General features: G+C 45.4%; 1 protein-coding gene across 2 annotated transcripts in view; it reads left to right on the top strand.

Moving 5' to 3' along the window:
- The window catches only part of LOC117532798 (myosin light chain kinase, smooth muscle-like), a gene marked incomplete at its 5' end in the record, with an annotated part of 52,303 nt that overhangs the window by 6,124 nt on the left and 19,113 nt on the right, over positions 1–27,066 (top strand). For both annotated transcript variants that reach the window (XM_034196295.1, XM_034196294.1), the window contains 5 exon segments: positions 9,549–9,689; positions 11,522–11,719; positions 12,096–12,297; positions 12,526–12,570; positions 24,745–24,879. In XM_034196295.1, coding sequence (XP_034052186.1) covers positions 9,549–9,689; positions 11,522–11,719; positions 12,096–12,297; positions 12,526–12,570; positions 24,745–24,879 — 721 coding nt within the window.

Raw genomic sequence — 27,066 nt, 5'->3', positions numbered from 1 at the left:
TTTTGTCACTTTCAAAACTCTCCTGTCATTGACCGGAGAAATTGGGTCGATGTTGTATTCAATCTGACCGTTAATATTCCAGTGAGACGAAGTACGTACAATGACAGGAGTGATCCCATGTTAATTTTGTCCCAAACCCGGAGCATTCCCTAACCCTCTCTCTCTTCTCTTGATCGCCCTCTTTCTCTTCTCTTGATCGCCCTCTTTCTCTTCTCTTGATCGCCCTCTTTCTCTTCTCTTGATCGCCCTGTCTCTCTCTCCTCTTGATGGCCCTCTCTCTCTTCTATCGCCCTCTCTTTCTTCTCTTGATCGCCCTCTCTCTCTTCTCTTGATCGCCCTCTCTCTCTTCTATCACTCTCTTCGCTTGATCGCCCTCTCTCTCTCTTCTCTTGATCACCATCTCTCTCTTCTCTTGATCACCCTCTCTCTCTTCTATCACCCTCTCTCTCTTATCTTGATCGCCCTCTCTCTCTTATCTTGATCGCCCTCTCTCTCTTCTATCACCCTCTCTCTCTTCTCTTGATCGCCCTCTCTCAGGAGAATACTTCACTTCCCGCTTCATCGTAGGATTTCTGCCATGTCTCTACTTTAGTTCGAGCATCTCTGATATTAAATTATGGAATACTAAATAAATAAGTAATTAGATACCTTACTGTTACTGCGCTCATACAAAATGATAAGAATAAGAATAATGCGTATTGAACTGGTTTCATTCATTAGTGAGTTTATTCAAGGTAATTAGTTAGAAGCCCATGTTATCAGTATGTCTGCACAGCAGGTATAATGGTCAAATTATATTAGAACCGGATTGTTCCCATTGTTTCTTTAATAGTTACTAACATTAGATATTTTAATGAGATATGGACCGCTAAACTAAACATTTCCCTGAATTTTCTAAAGGTCTTTTTTATAGGGGGGGAGGCCCTTTTTCCAGTTTAGAGCAATAGCCTCCAAATGTGCACGTCCCTGATCAAGAGCACGTACTACTTTCATTAAAGCTATTATATCCTAAACTAGGATCTCCTAAACTATAACATCCTAATCCATTACATCCTAAACCATTACATCCTAAACCATAACATCCTAAACCATTACATCCTAAACCATTAAATCCTAAACCATAACATCCTAAACCATTACATCCTAAACCATTAAATCCTAAACCATTACATCCTAAACTATAACATCCTAAACCATTACATCCTAAACCATTACATCCTAAACCATAACATCCTAAACCATAACATCCTAATCCATAACATCCTAAACCATAACATCCTAAACCATTACATCCTAAACCATAACATCCTAAACCATTACATTCTAAACCATAACATCCTAAACCATTGCATCCTAAACCATAACATCCTAAACCATTACATCATAAACCATAACATCCTAATCCATTACATCCTAAACCATAACATCCTAAACCATTACATCCTAAACCATTACATCCTAAACTACAACATCCTAAACCATTACATCTTAAACCATTACATCCTAATCCATAACATCCTACACCATTACATCCTAAACCATTACATCCTAAACCATAACATCCTAATCCATAACATCCTAATCCATAACATCCTAAACCATTACATCCTACACCATAAGATCCTAAACCATTACATCCTAAACCATAACATCCTAAACCATAACATCCTAAACCATAACATCCTAATCCATAACATCCTAAACCATAACATCCTAAACCATAACACCCTAAACCATAACATCCTAATCCATAACATCCTAAACTATAACATCCTAAACCATTACACCCTAAACCATAACATCCTAATCCATAACATCCTAAACTATAACATCCTAATCCATAACATCCTAAACCATAACATCCTAATCCATAACATCCTAAACTATAACATCCTAATCCATAACATCCTAAACCATTACATCCTAATCCATAACACCCTAAACCATAACATCCTAATCCATAACATCCTAAACCATTACATCCTAAACCATTACATCCTAAACCATAATATCCCAATCCATAACATCCTAAACCATTGCATCCTAAACCATAATATCCTAAACCATTACATCCTAAACCATTACATCCTAAACCATTACATCCTAAACCATAACATCCTAAACCATTACATCCTAAACCATAACATCCTAATCCATTACATCCTAAACGATAACATCCTAAACCATTACATCCTAAACCATACATCCTAAACCATAACATCCTAATCCATAACATCCTAACACGCTGAGAGATAAACTCACATCTCTTATCTAGATGTTATGAAATACTGTGATTTCTTCAGAGCAGTTATCGAACCCCATCGTCTCACATCGTTACAATCGACTGGTGTTCAAACTGTTGAGAAGAGAGGAAGGTTATGGCTTTGCTCCGATGAAGGAGATTCCTGAGTTTATAGAAAACTGTGATGTTAGAGTGTGAGAGGAGGAGGAGGAACTCAACGTGAGAAGAGAAGAAGAGACGGAACCAGAGACCGTTAAACTGAGAGAGCAGGGAACCATATAAAGACAAAACACGCTGCTGCAGGAGCACACACACAGAGAAACACACACACACACGCGCACACACACATACACACACAGAGAAACACACACACAGAGAAACACACACACACACAGAACACACACACAGAGAAACACACACACACACACAGAAAACACACACACAGAGAAACAGACACACACACACACACACACACACACAGAGAAACACACACACACACACAGAGAAACACAGACACACACACACACACACACACAGAGAAACACACACACACACACAGAGAAACACACACAGAGAGAAACACACACAGAGAAACAGACACACAGAGAAACAGACACACACACACACACACAGAGAAACACACGCACACACACACAGAGAGAAACACACACACACACAGATAAACACACACGCACAGAGAAACACACACACACACGCACACACACACACACACACACACACACACACTGAAGCCGCCCCAAGAAGGGCATGGCCTGGGGATCCTCTGTGAGAGAGCACTCCTCTCTATGTTTCTGTCAGTTTGAGAGAGAGGAGCAGACTGGACTGTAAACTGAGCCTGAGTCAGAGAGCAGCGTTTTGGGGTCTGCATCCTTCACTGCTCACCGACCTTCTTAAGCCCAAGATCCCCGACCTCGGCCTCGGTGAAAGGCGAGATCTATCTATTGCAGAATTGAGTGAAAAAGATGGCCCGGACATAACTTTTAACTTTGAATTACATCAAATCATTTGGTGCAACTTCCAATTTGATTAAACCAAGAACACAACTAACAAGTCAAAAAGGATAAATATATATATTTACATCATTTTAAGTTTCATTCATTCCTTCATTACAATCCTAAATATAAACGTATGTCACTTATTTTCCATTTCTTTGAGTGAATGAGTAAATTATTTTGTTGACAGCAACAACAGAGAAAGAAACAACATCTTGCAGTGAGCAGATAACATCAAGGGCCATTTTAACTGTGAGGCTTATCCACTGCAGCTTCATGCAAGTTAGTTATTCTTATGAATTCAAAATTCTAACAACATTCTTGATCCATGCATAAACCATGGGCGCGTTCACAACGGACGCGATGCGAATGACGCGTTCGTGCGGTAGCCAATCAGCGGTGAGGATCTCAGCCTGCCGTCAGAAAACAGCCGTTAGCTGTTAGCTGTTAGCTGTTAGCACTCAGAGCTCACAGCTCCTCATATCTGTTCAGAAACTAGACAACAGTTAAACAAGTACAAACCACAGACTGCCTGTGTCATGGAGAATACAGTCGCTGGTTTATTTATGTCTGTAGGCCGTTGCTGTGAGTGTGGACGGTCGGAGCATATACTGCGTTAGCTTAGCCGATCTCCATTTATAAAACAATTTTAAAAGGTGTTTCTCTGCCGTCTGTCTGCAGACTCAAAGCATTAACTCATGGTTTTTACTAACCGGTATCAGTATGTTGTTACTTCGGCATCATTTGGAGCTAATTTCCTGCCATAATTCCACCAACAAACTAAACAGGTTTTACAAATGCCTCATGAGTGTACAGCACACACACAGTGTACAGCACACACACAGTGTACATCACACACACACACAGTGTACAGCACACACACACACACACACACACACACACAGTGTACAGCACACACACAGTGTACAGTACACACACACACACACACAGTGTACAACACACACACAGTATACAGTACACACAGTGTACAGCACACACACACACACACACACACACACACACACAGTGTACAGCACACACAGTGTACAGTACACACACACAGTGTACAGCACACACACAGTGTACAGCACAAACACAGTGTACATCACACACACACACACACACACACAGTGTACAGCACACACACACACACAGTGTACAGCACACACACAATGTACAGCACACACACAGTGTACAATGCACACACACAGTGTACAGCACACACACAGTGTACAGCACACACACAGTGTACAGCACACACACACAGTGTACAGCACACACACACACACAGTGTACAGCACACACACAGTGTACAGTACACACACACACACACACAGTGTACAACACACACACAGTGTACAGTACACACAGTGTACAGCACACACACAGTGTACAGCACACACAGTGTACAGTACACACACACAGTGTACAGCACACACACAGTGTACAGCACAAACACAGTGTACATCACACACACACACACACACACACACACACACACACACACACACACAGTGTACAGCACACACACACACAGTGTACAGCACACACACACAGTGTACAGCACGCACACAGTGTACAGCACACACACACACAGTGTACAGTACACACACAGTGTACAGTACACACACACAGTGTACAGTACACACACACAGTGTACAGCACACACAGTGTACAGCACACACAGTACACACACACACACACAGTGTACAGCACACACACACACACACACAGTGTACAGCACACACACAGTGTACAGTACACACACACAGTGTACAGCACACACACACAATGTACAGCACACACACACACACAGTGTACATCACACACACAGTGTACATCACACACACAGTGTACAGCACACACACAGTGTACAGCACACACACAGTGTACAGTACACACACAGTGTACAGTACACACACACACACACACACACACACACACACACACACACAGTGTACAACACACACACACACACACACACACACACAGTGTACAGTACACACAGTGTACAGTACACACAGAGTGTACAGCACACACACAGTGTACAGCACACACACAGTGTACAGCACACACACAGTGTACAGCACACACACAGTGTACAGCACACACACAGTGTACAGCACACACAGTGTACAGTACACACACAGTGTACAGCACACACAGTGTACAGCACACACAGTGTACAGCACACACAGTGTACAGCACACACACAGTGTACAGCACACACAGTGTACAGTACACACACAGTGTACAGCACACACACACACACACAGTGTACAGCACACACACACACACAGTGTACCCGCGACTCCTACAATGAAGGCTCGATAATCAGCTCACAGCATGAAACACGGCATATAGGTGTAAGCAGAGGTGAAGTGATATTTTATGGGGGGGGTCCTCACCTCCTTTACGAGGGTCCTAACCTCCTCTAGGGGGGTCCTCACCTCCTCTAGGGGGGTCCTCACCTCCTCTACGAGGGTCCTCACCTCCTCTAGGGGGGTCCTCACCTCCTCTAGGAGGTCTTCACCTCCTCTAGGGGGGTCCTCACCTCCTCTACGAGGGTCCTCACCTCCTCTAGGGGGTCCTCACCTCCTCTAGGGGGGTCCTCACCTCCTCACCTCCTCTAGGGGGTCCGGGGGCATGCTCCCCTGGAAAGATTATTGTTAAATATTGAAGTGAAAGCATCAACCTGGTGCCCTTTGAGAGAGCATTCAGAGATCTATGGAGACATCTCTCAGAACCAGATGAAACACAACTGGAAACAGGTGTTCTTTTTCTTTATGGATACTTTACAAATCACTTACCTTCAAACTGTATTCTTGTTTTACTATCATAGTATTTCAAACCTGTTTTTCATTTATTCTCATAAATGGTACCAAAGCGTTTGAGAGCCACTGAGATAACTAGACTAAAGTATCTAAACAGTCCCTTACCTCACTGAGCTGTAGTTCTCTCTCAGTCCGATAGGACAGAGCTCTCCCTCTCCTTGTTTGAGAAACAGCTTCTAATATCCGTTAGCGCAGCTAGCTAACCAGATGCTAACGACAACAATGCAAATAGTGAGTTTGGTAGAAATATACTGTATGATAGTAAAGTTATTGAAGATGATGCCATATTTATTGAAGATTTACATTATAAATATTCCCCAAAATGATTCAAAAGCATATTCTTCTTCTTCTCCTTCCTGTAGTATGACCACCAGGAGACTATTGGTGTGTGTGGTGAGTTTGATAAGCTGTGTAATAGGGATTGAATATTATTGTATTGTGGTGATTGACATTATTCACCCACGGATCTATGGGTAGGGGTATTGTTCAGATGCTAAATAAAAGTGTAGCTTTTAACTTCGATACCCCGCCTCCGCCTCCCGTCTCTCGGCACTACATTGGTGACCGCGACATAAGTCTCGTTGAAGGATCCGAGACTGAACCGAGCATGGCAAGTAACGCCGTTTTTTTCAAACTGCCGGAGTTTTGGGAGACATCTGCGGCTGCATGGTCCGCTCAGGCAGAGGCTCAGTTCGCCCTCCGCGGAGTGACTGACACACACGCACTATTTTCACGTCGTTTCGGCGCCGGGGAGCTCCACTGCGACCCGGACGGTGGGCTTTATTACATCTCTTCCTGCCCAGGATAAATATGCAGCGTTCAAGGCTTTCCTGCTAAATACTTTCGAGCTGTCAGAACGGGCCCGACGCCTGCTCGCTATTCATAGCCTGGGGGACAACAAGCCTTCCGATCACATGGAGATGATGCTCAGCCTGCTGGGTACGGAAGAACCTACTTTTTTGTTCATAGAACTGTTTCTTCGGCACATGCCGCCGCATGTACAGACAGCGCTCGCTAACACGGCTATTACTGAGCCCCGCGCTTTGGCCGAAGAAGCTGACCGGTACTCCCTGACAACCCAGCGTTTTGCCCCGGAGGTGCTGGCCCCGACACGCAGCGGCACCTTTCCTGGTACAGGCATGCCATCTAGCAGAAGCTCCTGGGCCGACGTCAGCAACTCCAGCCTGTGTTATTACCATGCACGCTACGGGGCGAAAACGAAGATGTGCCGTCCTCCCTGCACCTACAAGGTAACGGGAAACGCCAAGGCCTGCGCTCGGTAGTGGCCGCGAGCGTGGGCACATCCAACCGGCTCCTGTTCATCAGGGACACCCTCTCTAGTCGCAGACACCTTTGTGACACAGGAGCCCAGCGGAGCGTCCTGCCGGCTACTGTGGAGGACGCCGCCGGTGGAGGCCACGGCCCACCTTTAAGGTCCGCTAACGACACCCCTATTTGCACCTTTGGCACAAAGACAGTGGACCTGTGCTTCGAGGGTCAGCGGTTTAAGTGGGATTTCGTCACGGCTGACATCTCCTTCGCCCTCCTCGGCGCAGACTTCCTGTGCGCTCACGGACTGCTGGTGGACGTCAAGAACAGCCGCCTGGTGGACGCACTGACGTTTGCCTCGTTCATGTGTACCCGCGGCGAGGCATCATTCAGCGGGCTCTCCAGCTCACTCTCACAGGGCGACAAGTTCCAGCACCTTCTCAGTGAGTTTCCCGACTTGATGCAGCCCACCTTTTCCGCTGCCACTACCAAACACGGGGTAGAGCACCACATTGACACGGAAGGCCCCCCTGTCTACGCTAGGGCCCGGCGGATCAACCCTGACATGCTGGCAGTCGCCAAGGCGAAATTCGTGAACATGGAGCGTCTGGGCATCATCCGCCACTCAGACAGCCCTTGGGCTTCGCCGCTTCACATGGTCCCTAAATCAGCCGGTGGCTAGCGACCGTGTGGTGACTACCGCCGCCTTAACGACGCCACTACGCCAGACCGCTACCCGGTCCCTCACATCCAGGACTTCTCTGCACATCTGGCGGGCAAGCTGGTCTTCTCCAAGGTGGATCTGGTGCGGGGCTACCACCAGGTTCCGGTGCACCCCTCGGACGTCCCCAAAACTGCGGTAATTACACCGTTTGGGCTTTTCGAGTTCCTGCGTATTCCGTTTGGACTTAAGAACGCAGCTCAGTCCTTTCAGCGGCTGATTGATTCAGCGCTCAGAGACATGCCATTCATCTTCGTCTATTTAGACGACATCCTGGTCGCCAGCTCCTCCTCCGAAGAGCACCAGGCACATATCCGGGTCCTTTTCGCGAGGCTCAACCAACACGGCCTGATTATCAACCCGGCGAAGTGTCTCTCTGAGAGAGAGATGCTAACCTCTGAGAGAGAGACCACCATAAAACTGAATGTGATTGGTTTTGCATTAGTGGTCACTTAGCCGCGTGCCTTTGGGATGGGTTTCCTTTCTTTATAAGGGAATTCAGTCAGAGGGAGAAAACCCTCCTGCAGCAGGAAATCCCCCGACACACACACACACACACACACACACACACACACACACACACACACACACACACACACACACATGTGTGTGTGGAAACAGGATTTGTTCTGTGTACATCTCAGGCATGCCAGAGAGGAGACACATAATTATTAAAGTACACAGAAGAGGCTTCTCAATTCTTAAATGTCCCCTCCTCGAGACTTGGTGTCGCCCACAGGAGATGCGAGCGGAGGACCGAGGAGGGGAAAATGCATCCGCGAAGGAGCCGTGGAGGACCGTGGAGGACCCATCAGTGTCTCCTCGGTTATAGCTCCTCCAGAGAGCCTCCTCTCTCCTCTCTCCTCTCTCCTCTCTCCTCGGTTAGAGCTCCTCCAGAGAGCCTCCTCTCTCCTCTTTCCTCTCTCCTCGGTTATAGCTCCTCCAGAGAGCCTCCTCTCTCCTCTCTCCTCTCTCCTCTGTTATAGCTCCTCCAGAGAGCCTCCTCTCTCCTCTCTCCTCTCTCCTCTCTCCTCGGTTAGAGCTCCTCCAGAGAGACTCCTCGACGCTCGATCCTCGGTCCTCGAAGTGCATTTAGAGAAATTAGATGTCCTTCAACATGGTGCGCTAAAATTCATTTCCGGGTCACTACCGGAGGACCGAGGAGTCGAGGAGTCGAGGAGGGGAAATTTGAGTATTGAGAAGCCTCTAGAGTCTCCACTTACTGAAGAGAGAAAAAAAAGTTGTTGTGATTGGTCGATGGTTTAGAGATGTCCCGCCCCCTTAGCCTATCACTTACAATGTGTTGGAGCACTACCCAATAGGAGCGTGAGTGTTATGTAGTGATGTCACTGTGTGCCGGAAGTAAAGAAAGGACTACAGAACGGCCCTTAACCTGTGAATGTGCTTCTCTCTTGTTTCTAAACAGGTGAACAGGTGTGATGTTTCTTCTTCATGTGCTTTTGTTTCAGGGTCACTGCAGGGCCGCAGCAGGTCAAAGGTCACAAAGGTCACGGAGGTCAGAGCCAATCAGGCGCCTCGATTCCTCTACCGTCTCGCAGACCTGAAGGTGATGGACGGCAGCGCGGTGACCATGACGGTGGAGCTAACCGGTGTGTGTGTGTGTGTGTGTGTGTGTGTGTGTGTGTGTGTGTGTGTGTGTGTGTGTGTGTGTGTGTGTGTGTGTGTGTGTGTGTGTGTGTGTGTGTGTGTGTGTGTGTGTGTGTGTGTGTGTGTGTGTGTGTGTGTGTGTGTGTGTGTGTTGTGTGTGTGTGTGTGTGTGTGTGTGTGTGTGTGTGTGTGTGTGTGTGTGTGTGTGTGTGTGTGTGTGTGTGTGTGTGTGTGTGTGTGTGTGTGTGTGTGTGTGTGTGTGTGTTGGCTGTGGTATTTCCTGTCAGACCCCCAGAGAAATGTTGGAGATGAGGACAGATTTAAGTCAGGGCTCTTCATTTCCTCATTGCATGTGTGTGTGTGTGTGTGTGTGTGTGTGTGTGTGTTCTGACAGAGTTATGCATTGATTATCAGGTACTATAGAAGTGAACAATAGCTTAAGGCTGGACATTATGAACCCAGTTGTGTGTGTGTGTGCGTGTGCGCATGTGTGTGTGTTACATAATGATTTTCCACAGAGGGTTTTCTCCATATAAGCTGCTACCTGAGAGCCTCTCTGCTGTCACTCATTATAATTAAACTGGACTGCTTGCCTTGTATGAGGTTTCATTAAAAAACACTAGTATTCAGAACTAATTATATATTTTAAAATGTAGGGATCTTTTTAAGAAGTTCACTATCGTTGAGATAAACCAGGGGTAAAATAGCTGCCAACAAAAAAATAAACATTTGGTGACAAAAGAAAAAAAAAGTTGACCAAAAAAAACAAATTCACCAAAAAAAAGGTTCATTCAATTCAAAAAATGTTTAGCCAAGTTTCCAACAATAGAGAGTTTTCTCCTTCTGCTTAGTTTTGTGGGTAGAGGGGAACATGTTGTTGCTACTTGGTTAGATGCTAACCAATAAGATGACAGAAATAAGTACAAGAGTGATGGGAGCAATTTCCCAAACAGCTGGTTCCTTTAGTCTGAATGTGTGTTTGATGCGTGATCATTATTCTTTAGAGTCATTGCGTGCCTATTGATTTGAACACGATCCGTGTATCCATCATTTCCTGGTCTCCTCTAAAGAAGAGGGACCAATGGAAACGTTGTCATGTTGCCGTTGTTCAGCATGGAAACATTCATTAGCTAACAATGACATTATTGTTCTATTAATATAAAGGGAGGTCAGGTACTCTTTAAAACAGCTGCTAGTTATGGGTACTTTTTACTGAAGTACACTTCAAAGCCTCTTTACTTTCACTTGAGGAAAGAAGTTTAGTCAGTACTTCTACTTTCACCAGAGTATCTTTAAACACGAGTATCTTTACTTCTACTTGAGTAAAGGATGTGTGTACTTCTACTTGAGTAAAGGATGTGTGTACTTCTACTTGAGTAAAGGATGTGTGTACTTCTACTTGAGTAAAGGATGTGTGTACTTCTGCTTGAGTACAGGATGTGTGTACTTCTACTTGAGTAAAGGATGTGTGTACTTCTGCTTGAGTACAGGATGTGTGTACTTCTGCTTGAGTACAGGATGTGTGTACTTCTACTTGAGTAAAGGATGTGTGTACTTCTACTGGAGTACAGGATGTGTGTACTTCTACTTGAGTAAAGGATGTGTGTACTTCTACTTGAGTAAAGGATGTGTGTACTTCTGCTTGAGTACAGGATGTGTGTACTTCTACTTGAGTAAAGGATGTGTGTACTTCTACTGGAGTAAAGGATGTGTGTACTTCTACTTGAGTAAAGGATGTGTGTACTTGTTCCCTCTCTGGTTATTGTGTTCTTCCTCGGCCCATGCTGCAGAAACTCATCTCAGTAGTTTCCCTGAAACCCTGGTCCTCTCCCAGGTCTCCCCCCCCCTGAGGTGGTCTGGTTCCACGATGAACAGCAGGTTTCTGAGACGGAGGATTTCCATCTCCTTCGTGACGGGACTCTCTGCTCTCTGATGATCCAGGAGGTTTTCCCAGAGGACACCGGGATGTACAGCTGCCGGGCATCGAACCGGCTCGGAGAGGACCGGACCCAGTGCCGCCTCACCGTGGAGGGTGAGGCTCAAACACTGGATCATTATCTGTTTCAGTTTATCGCAAACTCTTCTGGAATTATCTTGAAATTCAGCACAAAAGGAATGAGCGTAAACAAAAGACAATTCAGAAGAAATATCGCAAAAAACCTTTGAGTGGATATTTGATAATTATGGTCAAAATGTTTCAAATTGATATACAAAATACAAATGATAAATAAAACATATTTTGACTGCAATCAACATAACAATCCCTTACAGTCCATCACACTGCATTTACACTACGAACTGGATTGCATGTTTAGCGCCTGGTTCTGGGACCTCCTGATAATACATTCTTAAAAACAAGCCCAAGATGTTTTACTGAAGCCGCAGTATTTGTTTGTGTTTGTTTCCAGAGCCCCAGGACGGGGTGCAGCCGTGGTTCATCACCAAGCCCAAAGCAGTGAGAGCGGTTCAGGGTCAACACGTCCTGCTGTCCTGCGCTGTGGCTGGAGACCCTTTCCCAGGGTGCACCTGGGCCAGAGCCGGACGACCTCTGACCTCCGGGGGCGACTACGAACTGCTGCAGAAAGAGGACGTCATCTCACTGCTGATCAGGTCATTAAAGAGTCCCCTGTCTCTACTTTAAAGAGTCCTCTCCTGTATAGCATTGAACAACCCCCATCATGTTTAGACCATTTGATGAATATTATATATATTTTCACGGCAAAATATGTCCCTTGGGGTAAAATGACCCCAGGACAACAGGAGGGTTAAATACATCTGTAGATCCTGCACTAATCAATACGTGACACTAACAGGAACATGTTCCCTCTTCTTCCTCAGGAGGGTTACAGATCTTCACGCTGGAGAGTATGTGATCACTCTGAGGTGAGAGAACCGCTCTCTGTATCATCACATGTTTTTGAGTTGGATTTAACATATATGGACAAAACTACAAATATAAGCAGATGTTTTTTGGACAGCAGCATGCTAAAATAATCCTCTACAGTATGCAGATGAAGCGAGGATTAAACCCAAAAGGAAGCACCACCCCTCCCCCGTCCATAAATCCATAATCTATCCTCGGCCTCCTGACATACAGAGGCCCTCCTCTGATGGATCAGCTTGTTCACTTTGTGGTAATAAGACAGTCAAATGCAGTGTTTTACAGAGGAACCACTACAAATATATTGAATCATTAGTAGGTAGATCAAATGGGGAGTAATCCTGTTGATATACCTCAAAACAGATATAGTGTTTACAAAAAAGTTTGCAGTCTGTGCATTCAATACAGTATAGAAAGAGAAATAACTATCACTAACCAGCAGACAACATGTGTTTCATAGACCTGTTTTGCATGAAGATATGGAAAATATGAGTTAAGCTTCTGTTTAAGGTACTCCCTAGGGTACTCTCTGGGGGACTCTCTACTCTCTGGGGTACTCGGTATTCTCTGGGGTACTCTTTGGGGTACTCGGTATTCTCTGGGGTACTCTGGGGTACTCTCTGGGATACTCTCTGGGATACTTTCTACTCTCTGGGGTACTTTCTACTCTCTGGGGTACTCTCTACTCTTTGGGGTACTCTCTACTCTCTTGGGTACTCTCTGGTATACTATTTACTCTCTGGGGTACTCTCTACTCTCTGGGGTACTCTCTGGGGTACTCTCTACTATCTTGGGTACTCTCTGGGATACTCTTTGGGGTACTCTCTACTCTCTGGGGTACTCTCTACTCTTTGGGGTACTCTCTACTCTCTTGGGTACTCTCTGGGATACTCTTTGACGTACTCTCTACTCTTTGGGGTACTCTCTACTCTCTGGGGTACTCTCTACTGTTTGGGGTACTCTTTACTCTCTGGGTACTCTCTACTCTATGGGGTACTCTCTGGGGTACTCTCTACACTCTGGGGTACTCTCTGAGGTACTCTCTACTTTCTGGGGTACTCTCTACGGTACTCTCTTGGGTACTCTTAGGGGGACTCTCTGGGGGACTCTCTGGGATACTCTCTGGGGTACTCTCTACTCTCTGGGGTACTCTCTACTCTTTGGGGTACTCTCTACTCTCTGGAGTACTCTCTGGGATACTATCTTGGGTACTCTCTACTCTTTGGGGTACTCTCTACTCTCTGGGGTACTCTCTACTCTTTGGGGTACTCTCTGGGGTACTCTCTACTCTCTGGGGTACTCTCTACTCTCTGGAGTACTCTCTGGGATACTCTCTGGGGTACTCTCTACTCTCTGGTATACTATTTACTCTCTGGGGTACTCTCTACTCTCTTGGGTACTCTCTGGGATACTCTTTGGGGTACTCTCTACTCTCTGGGGTACTCTCTACTCTTTGGGGTACTCTCTACTCTCTTGGGTACTATCTGGGATACTCTTTGACGTACTCTCTACTCTTTGGGGTACTCTCTACTCTCTGGGGTACTCTCTACTGTTTGGGGTACTCTTTACTCTCTGGGTACTCTCTACTCTATGGGGTACTCTCTGGGGTACTCTCTACACTCTGGGGTACTCTCTGGGGTACTCTCTACTTTCTGGGGTACTCTCTACGGTACTCTCTACGGTACTCTCTTGGGTACTCTTAGGGGAACTCTCTGGGGGACTCTCTGGGGTACTCTCTACTCTCTGGGGTACTCTCTACTCTTTGGGGTACTCTCTACTCTCTGGAGTACTCTCTGGGATACTCTCTGGGGTACTCTCTACTCTTTGGGGTACTCTCTACTCTCTGGGGTACTCTCTACTCTTTGGGGTACTCTCTGGGGTACTCTCTAGTTTCTTGGGTACCCTCGAGGGTACTCTCTGGGATACTCTCTGGGGTACTCTCTAGGGCAGTGGTTCCCAAACGGTGTGCCGCGGCACACTGGTGTGCCGTGAGACAAGTCCGGGTGTGCCGTGGGATTTTGTGACAACCATATGTTATTATTGCAATATACAACTACACAAAAATAATAATGTTTTTACTATAATATCAGTACTTTGTAGGTTTATATGTACGTAATCTGCGTGACTTGCGCGTCCACATCTCCACGTGCAGTGCTGCATAAACATGGCTGAGTCAGCGATAACTTTCGAGGGGTGGAGGTCTGCCCATTACTTTGAGTTCGTCCGAAGAATATACAGGAATGTGACGGTGAGGTGCAAACTGTGTCCAGGCCAGGAGCTGTTATCCACTGCTGGAAACACCACGTGGTCAAACCTCAACAACACCTGCAAAGAACACATGCTAAGGTGAAGCTACCGCACACGCTATTTGTTGTTTGTTTATATCACGTCGTCTATTCTTCTTCTCTGTTTTCCGGTTGTTGCCTGTTTTGAATGACAAATACACACTACCGCCGCCTGCTGGTAAGGAGAGTTATTGCCACTCAGGCATGCGCAAGTTCGTACGTGCTCGGCGAGTAAAGTAACGAGTTACTTTATGTAGATAGTAACGAAATAGTGTAATATATTACTTTTTTTAAAGTAATATGTAATATATTTAAAAAAATTAGTAACGACCCCATCTCTGGAGTTGGCGTTCTCTACTCTGATTTACATGAAGAACAACAGGAGGTCACGGATCTCTGTTGAATAGGACTTGCGAGTGGCCCTCTCCTCAGTGCCACCAAGGATAACAAAAATCTGCGCACCCCGACAGGCACATGTATCTCACTAATTTGTAAGTCGGCAAAATATTTACAATAGCACATGTTTCAATGCTGATTGCTGAAATGTTAATGTTGTGACCTGTCTGGTTTAAATGAGTGTGTTGCTGCTTTGATGAAGCCTAATTTGATAACGTTTCAAATTAATTTCTGAAATATTTCGTTAATAGATATTTCATGAATAATATAGTTGTCTTTGTCACATTTTATTTGGCATTAGTAAATAATTATGCACATTTACAGATATTTTACATGATATGAGTGATAACACGTGTTATAAGGGCTATTTTGCACAATAGGTGTGTTTTGAGATGTTTACTTGTCCTTTGGTGTGCCTTGGGCACAAAAAGTTTGGGAACCACTGCTCTAGGGTACTCTAGGGTAATCTCTGGGGTACTTTCTGGGGTACTCTCTGGGGTACTCTCTACTCTCTGGGGTACTCTCTGGGGTACTCTCTACTCTCTGGGGTACTCTCTTGGGTATTCTCTGGAATACTCTCTGGGATACTCTCTACTCTCTGGGGTACTCTCTGGGGTACTCTATGGGGTACTCTCTGGGATACTCTCTGGGGTACTCTCTAGGGTACTCTCTTGGGTACTCTCTGGGTACTCTCTGGGGTACTCTCTACTCTTTGGGGTACTCTTTGGGGTACTCTCTTGGGTACTCTCTGGGGGACTCTCTGGGGGAATCTCTGAGGTACTCTCTACTCTTTGGGGTACTCTTTAGGGTACTCTCTGGAGTACTCTCTTGGGTACTCTCTGGGATATACTCTGGGGTACTCTCTAGCTTCTATGGGGGACTCTCAGGGGTACTCTTTAGGGTACTCTATGCGGTACTCTTTAGTGTACTCTCTGGGGTACTCTCTACTCTTTGGGGTACTTTTGGGGGTACTCTCTACTCTCTGGGGTACTCTCTACTCTTTGGGGTACTCTCTACTCTCTGGGGTACTCTCTACTCTCTGGGGTATTCTCTGGGGTACTCTCTACTCTCTGGGGTATTCTCTGGGGTACTCTACTATTTGGAGTACTAAAGATTTGTGGCGGAGGAGCGGCGAACAAACAACGCCAGCACCCTCGGCGACCTGGGAAAACTCTCTGGGGTACTCTTTAGGGTACTCTCTGGGGTACTCTTTAGGGTACTCTCTGGGGTACTCTCTGGGGTACTCTCTGGCATACTCTCTAGCTCTCTGGGTTACTCTTTAGGGTATTCTCTGGGGTACTCTCTACTCTCTGGGGTACTCTCTACTCTCTGGGGTACTCTCTACTATTTGGGGTACTCTCTGGGGTACTCTCTACTCTCTGGGGTACTCTTTAGAGTACTCTCTGGGGTACTCTGGCGTACTCTCTAGCTCTCTGGGTTACTCTTTAGGGTATTCTCTGGGGTACTCTCTACTCTCTGGGGTACTCTCTGGGGTGCTCTCTACGTTTTGGAGTACTCTCTACTCTCTGGGGTACTCTCTACTATTTGGGGTACTCTCTGGGGTACTCTCTACTCTCTGGGGTACTCTTTAGGGTACTCTCTGGGGTACTCTTGAGGGTGCTCTCTGGGGTACTCTCTAGCTCTCTGGGGTACTCTTTAGGGCAGTGGTTCTCAAATGGGTGTACGCGGGGGGTACGTTGGAGTACTGCAGGGGGTACGTGAGATTTATTTTATGTTAATGAACAAAAAAAAACGTAATTAATGCATTTAAACAAACTACTAATAGTAGATTAACTACTTTATTCAAAGGTTTACAGAAACTCTGGATAATAAAATGGGAAAAATAAAGAGTGCTCTCTTTTCCTCTCCCTCTCCTGACAGCCCGTCAGTCTCGTGCAGCTCGCTGAACCTGTAATAAGTGAACCGACAGTAAAGAATAAATATATGTATAACTAGTTTAGCTAGTTCCAGAGTAGATCAACTAGCTAAGTGTGTTAGGTCTAACTCTTGTGTATTTTACTTCGCTCAACGGTCCGTCACAGCGGCGGAGCTGTGATCATGCAGAGCTGCGTGTTCTCCGTCAGCAGCAGCTGATCTGATCTCTCTCTCGCGTCCGGTTATACTTCACTCACGTTTATGTTAAAATCCATCAGATCTAGATAGTTCTAGTTAATTATATGACTGCCTGCGTGTCAAAGGACATAAACAATAAGCGTTGCTTGGCAACGGCGTGTGGCCGCAAAGTATAGTGCAGCATTATGCATATGTTTATATGAGGGGTCAAAATCCCATGCTCATAAAACGCTCATATAACTTTTTCTCTTGATTCCCCACGCCCCAAAATAAATAAATATACCAATTTTAGGAAAAGTAAGGAAGTTTGAGCAGTGTGGGTTTTATATGAACAGAGTTACACATATTTCAAAACTCGAAGTGTAATAACGGCAATTGCCTCCCTGTCAGAATGACAAAGATCCTCAGTGAAGCACAAGCCCATGTTTCACACTACATTAAGTACAACTTATTAAAATTAAAATTAAGATCAGTTCAATGCAACTAATGTCGTCTTAGTGTTATTGCATGATGTTAAAATTGGTTTGCCATGAATTTAGTGATGGATTGTAAACATTTGAAATGTAGCATTTAAGTGTTTCTCAGTTACAAGGTTGTTGTTTTAATAAATCAGTCACTGATGGTGCAGCGCTGTACTGTACCTCTTTATATAGGCATTTTTTTGCGCTGATCAGGGGGTACTTGGCTGAATTTTTTTTTCAAAGGGGGTACATTATTGAAAAAAGTTTGAGAATCACTGCTTTAGGGTATTCTCTGGGGTACTCTCTACTCTTTGGGGTACTCTCTACACTCTGGGGTACTCTCTACTCTTTGGGGTACTTTCTAGGGTACTCTCTACTCTTTGGGGTACTCTCTACTCTCTGGGGTACTCTATACTCTCTGGGGTACTCTCTACTCTCTTGGGTACTGTTACGCCCAGGTCTAGGGGAACTTAGGCGCAGCACAAAATGTGCACTCTCCCCACTCTCCCCACTCCCAAGAACACGGACTCAGAGAATGCCGTTTGGTACATTTAATTACCAAAATAATATTACTCACAGGAGTAACAAAACCATAAAACAAACAAACCTTTAAACACAAACATCTTCTTACCTACTCTACTGTAAACACAGGAGAAAACTAATATTCAAAAGAAAAGGGTTTTGCACTCCTAAGAAAAAGTAAAGCGTGTCTACAAAGACAGGTTCAGTAGCTTTTCTTACAACAGTCTCATGACACAAGAGAAGGACCAGTATACGGTATAAATAAGTATTAGGGTACTCTCTGGGATACTCTCTAGGGTACTCTCTGGGGTACTCTCTGGGATACTCTCTAGGGTACTCTCTTGGGTACTCTCTGGGGTACTCTCGGGGGTACTCTCTAGCTCTCTGGGGCACTCTTTGGGGTACTCTCGGGGGTACTCTCTAGGGTACTCTCTTGGGTACTCTCTGGGGTACTCTCGGGGGTACTCTCTAGCTCTCTGGGGGACTCTTTGGGGTACTCTCTGGGGTACTCTCGGGCGTACTCTCTGGGGTACTCTCTAGCTCTCTGGGATACTCTCTGGGGTACTCTCTACTCTTTGGGGTACTCTCTACTCTCTGGGGTACTCTCTACTCTTTGGGGTACTCTCTGGGGTACTCTCTAGTTTCTTGGGTACCCTCGAGGGTACTCTCTGGGATACTCTCTGGGGTACTCTCTAGGGCAGTGGTTCCCAAACGGTGTGCCGCGGCACACTGGTGTGCCGTGAGACAAGTCCGGGTGTGCCGTGGGATTTTGTGACAACCATATGTTATTATTGCAATATACAACTACACAAAAATAATAATGTTTTTACTATAATATCAGTACTTTGTAGGTTTATATGTACGTAATCTGCGTGACTTGCGCGTCCACATCTCCACGTGCAGTGCTGCATAAACATGGCTGAGTCAGCGATAACTTTCGAGGGGTGGAGGTCTGCCCATTACTTTGAGTTCGTCCGAAGAATATACAGGAATGTGACGGTGAGGTGCAAACTGTGTCCAGGCCAGGAGCTGTTATCCACTGCTGGAAACACCACGTGGTCAAACCTCAACAACACCTGCAAAGAACACATGCTAAGGTGAAGCTACCGCACACGCTATTTGTTGTTTGTTTATATCACGTCGTCTATTCTTCTTCTCTGTTTTCCGGTTGTTGCCTGTTTTGAATGACAAATACACACTACCGCCGCCCCTGCTGGTAAGGAGAGTTATTGCCACTCAGGCATGCGCAAGTTCGTACGTGCTCGGCGAGTAAAGTAACGAGTTACTTTATGTAGATAGTAACGAAATAGTGTAATATATTACTTTTTTTAAAGTAATATGTAATATATTTAAAAAAATTAGTAACGACCCCATCTCTGGAGTTGGCGTTCTCTACTCTGATTTACATGAAGAACAACAGGAGGTCACGGATCTCTGTTGAATAGGACTTGCGAGTGGCCCTCTCCTCAGTGCCACCAAGGATAACAAAAATCTGCGCACCCCGACAGGCACATGTATCTCACTAATTTGTAAGTCGGCAAAATATTTACAATAGCACATGTTTCAATGCTGATTGCTGAAATGTTAATGTTGTGACCTGTCTGGTTTAAATGAGTGTGTTGCTGCTTTGATGAAGCCTAATTTGATAACGTTTCAAATTAATTTCTGAAATATTTCGTTAATAGATATTTCATGAATAATATAGTTGTCTTTGTCACATTTTATTTGGCATTAGTAAATAATTATGCACATTTACAGATATTTTACATGATATGAGTGATAACACGTGTTATAAGGGCTATTTTGCACAATAGGTGTGTTTTGAGATGTTTACTTGTCCTTTGGTGTGCCTTGGGCACAAAAAGTTTGGGAACCACTGCTCTAGGGTACTCTAGGGTAATCTCTGGGGTACTTTCTGGGGTACTCTCTGGGGTACTCTCTACTCTCTGGGGTACTCTCTGGGGTACTCTCTACTCTCTGGGGTACTCTCTTGGGTATTCTCTGGAATACTCTCTGGGATACTCTCTACTCTCTGGGGTACTCTCTGGGGTACTCTCTGGGGTACTCTATGGGGTACTCTCTGGGATACTCTCTGGGGTACTCTCTAGGGTACTCTCTTGGGTACTCTCTGGGTACTCTCTGGGGTACTCTCTACTCTTTGGGGTACTCTTTGGGGTACTCTCTTGGGTACTCTCTGGGGGACTCTCTGGGGGAATCTCTGAGGTACTCTCTACTCTTTGGGGTACTCTTTAGGGTACTCTCTGGAGTACTCTCTTGGGTACTCTCTGGGATATACTCTGGGGTACTCTCTAGCTTCTATGGGGGACTCTCAGGGGTACTCTTTAGGGTACTCTATGCGGTACTCTTTAGTGTACTCTCTGGGGTACTCTCTACTCTTTGGGGTACTTTTGGGGGTACTCTCTACTCTCTGGGGTACTCTCTACTCTTTGGGGTACTCTCTACTCTCTGGGGTACTCTCTACTCTCTGGGGTATTCTCTGGGGTACTCTCTACTCTCTGGGGTATTCTCTGGGGTACTCTACTATTTGGAGTACTAAAGATTTGTGGCGGAGGAGCGGCGAACAAACAACGCCAGCACCCTCGGCGACCCGGGAAAACTCTCTGGGGTACTCTTTAGGGTACTCTCTGGGGTACTCTTTAGGGTACTCTCTGGGGTACTCTCTGGGGTACTCTCTGGCATACTCTCTAGCTCTCTGGGTTACTCTTTAGGGTATTCTCTGGGGTACTCTCTACTCTCTGGGGTACTCTCTACTCTCTGGGGTACTCTCTACTATTTGGGGTACTCTCTGGGGTACTCTCTACTCTCTGGGGTACTCTTTAGAGTACTCTCTGGGGTACTCTGGCGTACTCTCTAGCTCTCTGGGTTACTCTTTAGGGTATTCTCTGGGGTACTCTCTACTCTCTGGGGTACTCTCTGGGGTGCTCTCTACGTTTTGGAGTACTCTCTACTCTCTGGGGTACTCTCTACTATTTGGGGTACTCTCTGGGGTACTCTCTACTCTCTGGGGTACTCTTTAGGGTACTCTCTGGGGTACTCTCTAGCTCTCTGGGGTACTCTTTAGGGCAGTGGTTCTCAAATGGGTGTACGCGGGGGGTACGTTGGAGTACTGCAGGGGGTACGTGAGATTTATTTTATGTTAATGAACAAAAAAAACGTAATTAATGCATTTAAACAAACTACTAATAGTAGATTAACTACTTTATTCAAAGGTTTACAGAAACTCTGGATAATAAAATGGGAAAAATAAAGAGTGCTCTCTTTTCCTCTCCCTCTCCTGACAGCCCGTCAGTCTCGTGCAGCTCGCTGAACCTGTAATAAGTGAACCGACAGTAAAGAATAAATATATGTATAACTAGTTTAGCTAGTTCCAGAGTAGATCAACTAGCTAAGTGTGTTAGGTCTAACTCTTGTGTATTTTACTTCGCTCAACGGTCCGTCACAGCGGCGGAGCTGTGATCATGCAGAGCTGCGTGTTCTCCGTCAGCAGCAGCTGATCTGATCTCTCTCTCGCGTCCGGTTATACTTCACTCACGTTTATGTTAAAATCCATCAGATCTAGATAGTTCTAGTTAATTATATGACTGCCTGCGTGTCAAAGGACATAAACAATAAGCGTTGCTTGGCAACGGCGTGTGGCCGCAAAGTATAGTGCAGCATTATGCATATGTTTATATGAGGGGTCAAAATCCCATGCTCATAAAACGCTCATATAACTTTTTCTCTTGATTCCCCACGCCCCAAAATAAATAAATATACCAATTTTAGGAAAAGTAAGGAAGTTTGAGCAGTGTGGGTTTTATATGAACAGAGTTACACATATTTCAAAACTCGAAGTGTAATAACGGCAATTGCCTCCCTGTCAGAATGACAAAGATCCTCAGTGAAGCACAAGCCCATGTTTCACACTACATTAAGTACAACTTATTAAAATTAAAATTAAGATCAGTTCAATGCAACTAATGTCGTCTTAGTGTTATTGCATGATGTTAAAATTGGTTTGCCATGAATTTAGTGATGGATTGTAAACATTTGAAATGTAGCATTTAAGTGTTTCTCAGTTACAAGGTTGTTGTTTTAATAAATCAGTCACTGATGGTGCAGCGCTGTACTGTACCTCTTTATATAGGCATTTTTTTGCGCTGATCAGGGGGTACTTGGCTGAATTTTTTTTTCAAAGGGGGTACATTATTGAAAAAAGTTTGAGAATCACTGCTTTAGGGTATTCTCTGGGGTACTCTCTACTCTTTGGGGTACTCTCTACACTCTGGGGTACTCTCTACTCTTTGGGGTACTTTCTAGGGTACTCTCTACTCTTTGGGGTACTCTCTACTCTCTGGGGTACTCTATACTCTCTGGGGTACTCTCTACTCTCTTGGGTACTGTTACGCCCAGGTCTAGGGGAACTTAGGCGCAGCACAAAATGTGCACTCTCCCCACTCTCCCCACTCCCAAGAACACGGACTCAGAGAATGCCGTTTGGTACATTTAATTACCAAAATAATATTACTCACAGGAGTAACAAAACCATAAAACAAACAAACCTTTAAACACAAACATCTTCTTACCTACTCTACTGTAAACACAGGAGAAAACTAATATTCAAAAGAAAAGGGTTTTGCACTCCTAAGAAAAAGTAAAGCGTGTCTACAAAGACAGGTTCAGTAGCTTTTCTTACAACAGTCTCATGACACAAGAGAAGGACCAGTATACGGTATAAATAAGTATTAGGGTACTCTCTGGGATACTCTCTAGGGTACTCTCTGGGGTACTCTCTGGGATACTCTCTAGGGTACTCTCTTGGGTACTCTCTGGGGTACTCTCGGGGGTACTCTCTAGCTCTCTGGGGCACTCTTTGGGGTACTCTCGGGGGTACTCTCTAGGGTACTCTCTTGGGTACTCTCTGGGGTACTCTCGGGGGTACTCTCTAGCTCTCTGGGGGACTCTTTGGGGTACTCTCTGGGGTACTCTCGGGCGTACTCTCTGGGGTACTCTCTAGCTCTCTGGGGGACTCTCTGGGGTACTCTCTACTCTTTGGGGTACTCTCTGGGGTACTCTTTAGGGTACTCTTTGGGGTACTCTCTGGAGTACTCTCTTGGGTACTCTCTGGGATACTCTCTGGGGTACTCTCTAGCTTCTATGGGGGACTCTCTGGGGTACTCTTTAGGGTACTCTCTGGGGTACTCTCTACTCTCTGGGGTACTCTTTAGGGTACTCTCTGGGGTACTCTCTAGCTCTCTGGGGTACTCTCTACTCTTTGGGGTACTCGATGGGGTACTCTCTGGGGTACTTTATGGGGTACTCTATGGGGTACTCTTTGGGGTACTCTCTACTCTTTGGGGTACTCTCTGGGGTACTCTTTGGGGGTACTCTCTGGGGTACTCTCTGGGGTACTCTCTACCCTTTGGCGTACTCTCTGTGGTACTCTCTACTCTTTGATGTACTCTCTGGGGTACTTTATGGGGTACTCTATGGGGTACTCTTTGGGGTACTCTCTACTCTCTGGGGTACTCTACTCTTTGGTGTACTCTCTGGGGTACTCTCTACTCTTTGGGGTACTCTCTGGTGTACTCTCTACTCTTTGTTGTACTCTCTGGGGTACTCTTTGGGGTACTCTCTGGGGTACTCTCTGGGGTACTCTCTGGGGTACTCTCTGGGGTACTCTCTACTCTTTGGAGTACCCTCTGGGGTACTCTCTACTCTTTGGGGTACCCTCTCGGTTACTCTCTACTCTTTGGGGTACCCTCTGGGGTACTCTCTACTCTTTGGGGTACTCTTTGGGTTACCCTCTGGGGTACTCTCTACTCTTTGGTGTACTCTCTGGGGTACTCTCTACTCTTTGGCGTACTCTCTTGGGTACTCTCTACTCTCTGGGGTACTCTACTCTTTGGTGTACTCTCTGGGGTACTCTCTACTCTTTGGGGTACACTCTGGGGTACTCTCTACTCTTTGATGTACTCTCTGGGGTACTCTTTGGGGTACCCTCTGGGGTACACTCTACTCTTTGGGGTACTCTCTGGGCTACTCTCTACTCTTTGGTGTACTCTCTGGGGTACTCTTTGGGGTACTCTCTGTGGTACTCTCTACTCTTTAGGATACTCTCTGGGGTACTCTCTACTCTTTGGGGTACTCTTTGGGGTACCCTCTCGGGTACTCTCTACTCTTTGGGGTACCCTCTGGGGTACTCTCTACTCTTTGGGGTACTCTTTGAGGTACCCTCTGGGGTACTCTCTGCTCTGTTGGGTACCCTCTGGGGTACCCTCTACTCTTTGAGGTACCCTCTGGGGTACTCTCTGCTCTTTGGGGTACATTATAGGGTACTCTCTACTATTTGGGGTACCCTCTGGGGTACTCTCTGAAATTATTCAGTCTAGTGCAGTGAGTAATATAACTGTCTGTTGTGTTGACCGTCTGTCCTCAGGAACCAGGTTGGGCAGTGCAGCGCTGTGGCCTGTCTGTCTGTCACTGACGGAGAGACAGACAGGTCGACGGGACGAGAGACAGACAGGTCGACGGGACGAGAGACAGACAGGTCGACGGGACGAGAGACAGACAGGTGAGATGCTGGTTCACCCTTTATTCCTTCAGCATCACAGCTCTTTCAGCAACACATCCTCACTCCCAGGTCGGCCTATGTTGACGTTATGTCAAGTCCCCTGTGTCGGCTTTTTCCAACGCAAGGGGGGGCGGCCGTGTCGGCTTTTTCAACTTTGTCCGGAAGTAAGTATTCTCTCCGCTTCGCTTGACAAACCCCGTGATAGTCCTCAAGCTCTGTGATTGGATGTTTGAGTGTGCGCCGAGGGTTACACCGAGCGTGGAACAGCACTTTGAAATGGGATGGAACCACGGCAGACTGTCCAAACTGGATTTGAACGGGTCCACCCCGTCCCCCCCTCCCCCACCCCGTCCCCAGAACTACACATGCTGGCTATTGTGTTTCGCAACATGTTCTCTATCTATGGCACGTCTCTACTGGGAGTTGTAGTTTTAAAAGACGTTTTCGTATTTCCCATAATAAGAAGTTGCCAGTATTAAACTGTGTACATCCCTGGAGGTTTAGGGGATAGGAAACACTCACATTTAAAACATATAATTAATAAATGGGTGAAAATTGCTTGTGCCCATAATGGGCAGCATTAATATATATACCCACATACCAGCTAAGGTCAGAAGAGCTTTATTTAACAGCTGGTCTTATGTCTGTGACCCCTCCTGTTGTTCATTGATAAGCCTGAAACATGCACTTGTCAAGGTTCAGAGGCAAACTTTGCAAATATGGCAGTAGCCATCGATCATCTTAAGATAAGATATACTTTATTGATCCCAAGTTGGAAACATTTGCGTTACATCAGCATGTGTAACAGTTGTAAATATGCAGTGGTGTTTATTTGTAAATCATTTAGTATAATCATACAAATTATGTGTTTTATTTAATAATTCTGTGTTCTTTATTTATTGATTGTTCAATACCTGACAAGGCCGGAGATGAAGAACTTGGGTCGCAGATTCCTCAACAGTGCATTACAAGACATCTATCAATATGTGTGTATACCTCCACCATTAAACTGTCATTCTGCACATTTCTTATACTATCTACATACAGTGGGGCAAAAAAGTATTTAGTCAGCCACCAATTGTGCAAGTTCTCCCACTTAAAAAGATGAGAGATGCATGTAATTTTCATCCTAGGTACACTTCAACTATGAGAGATAAAATGAGAAGAAAAAAAAATCCAGAAAATCACATTGTCTGATTTTTAAAGAATTTATTTGCAAATTATGGTGGAAAATAAGTATTTGGTCAATAACAAAAGTTCATCTCAATACTTTGTTATATACCCTTTGTTGGCAATGACAGAGATCAAACGTTTTCTGTAAGTCTTCACAAGGTTTTCACACACTGTTGCTGGTATTTTGGCCCATTCCTCCATGCAGATCTCCTCTAGAGCAGTGTGCAACTCGATTTTGACAGGAAAGCTACTGGAGACTTCTAGAATTGTGTGAGTAACATTGTGTTTTTAGGCTTCTCTGTTTCAGTGTGTGTACTCTGTATCAATGCTCTGTAGTTGATCTGACTGGAATTGTGATTTTAAAACTCAAAACCGCTACAGTATCTGTCAGGCAGAAACTTGGGACAAGTCATTTGACTGAAACCTTAAAAGTGAACTAACTGACTGCTAGGGTTAACTTTGATTTAAACATTTGTAGAATACTAAGAGCTTTATTGAGTATGTGTAACTGTATTAAGGGTTAAACTCATAACTTTATAACTTAGGGTTTAATGTAATTGACTTAAAAGACAATAACAAATCAGGAGGAAGCCAGTCTAGATTTCCTTTTGAGGGCCACCAGCTGCAGAGTTAACTAATTAAAGGGACGTTGCCCCACAGCTGTGAGAACTCAGCAATCAGGTGTCCATTTTAGGTAGCACTTTCCTGGAGCGTCAGCTTCAGCGTCAGACAGGCTAAGACTGGCAAAGACATTAGAGTCCTGCGGGAGTAAGACTGGCAAAGACATTAGAGTCCTGCGGGAGTAAGACTGGCAAAGACATTAGAGTCCTGCGGGAGTCCCGAGGGAGGCAAAGAGGAGGCAAATCCTACTCTGATTGAGCTGGTGTCTTATTTTATTTGGTTGTTTAGCCCCTCATGCTATAATCATGTGTATTTTCTCCATTCCTGTTCATGTGTCTTCTCGCAATTATCACTGGCCCCGTGTATCTCGTAATCGATATAACCGGCCTGCTC

This window comes from Gymnodraco acuticeps, unplaced genomic scaffold (assembly GCF_902827175.1).
Source record: "Gymnodraco acuticeps unplaced genomic scaffold, fGymAcu1.1, whole genome shotgun sequence".
Lineage (NCBI taxonomy): Eukaryota > Metazoa > Chordata > Actinopteri > Perciformes > Bathydraconidae > Gymnodraco > Gymnodraco acuticeps.
This window is presented reverse-complemented; position numbering and strand designations above follow the sequence as displayed.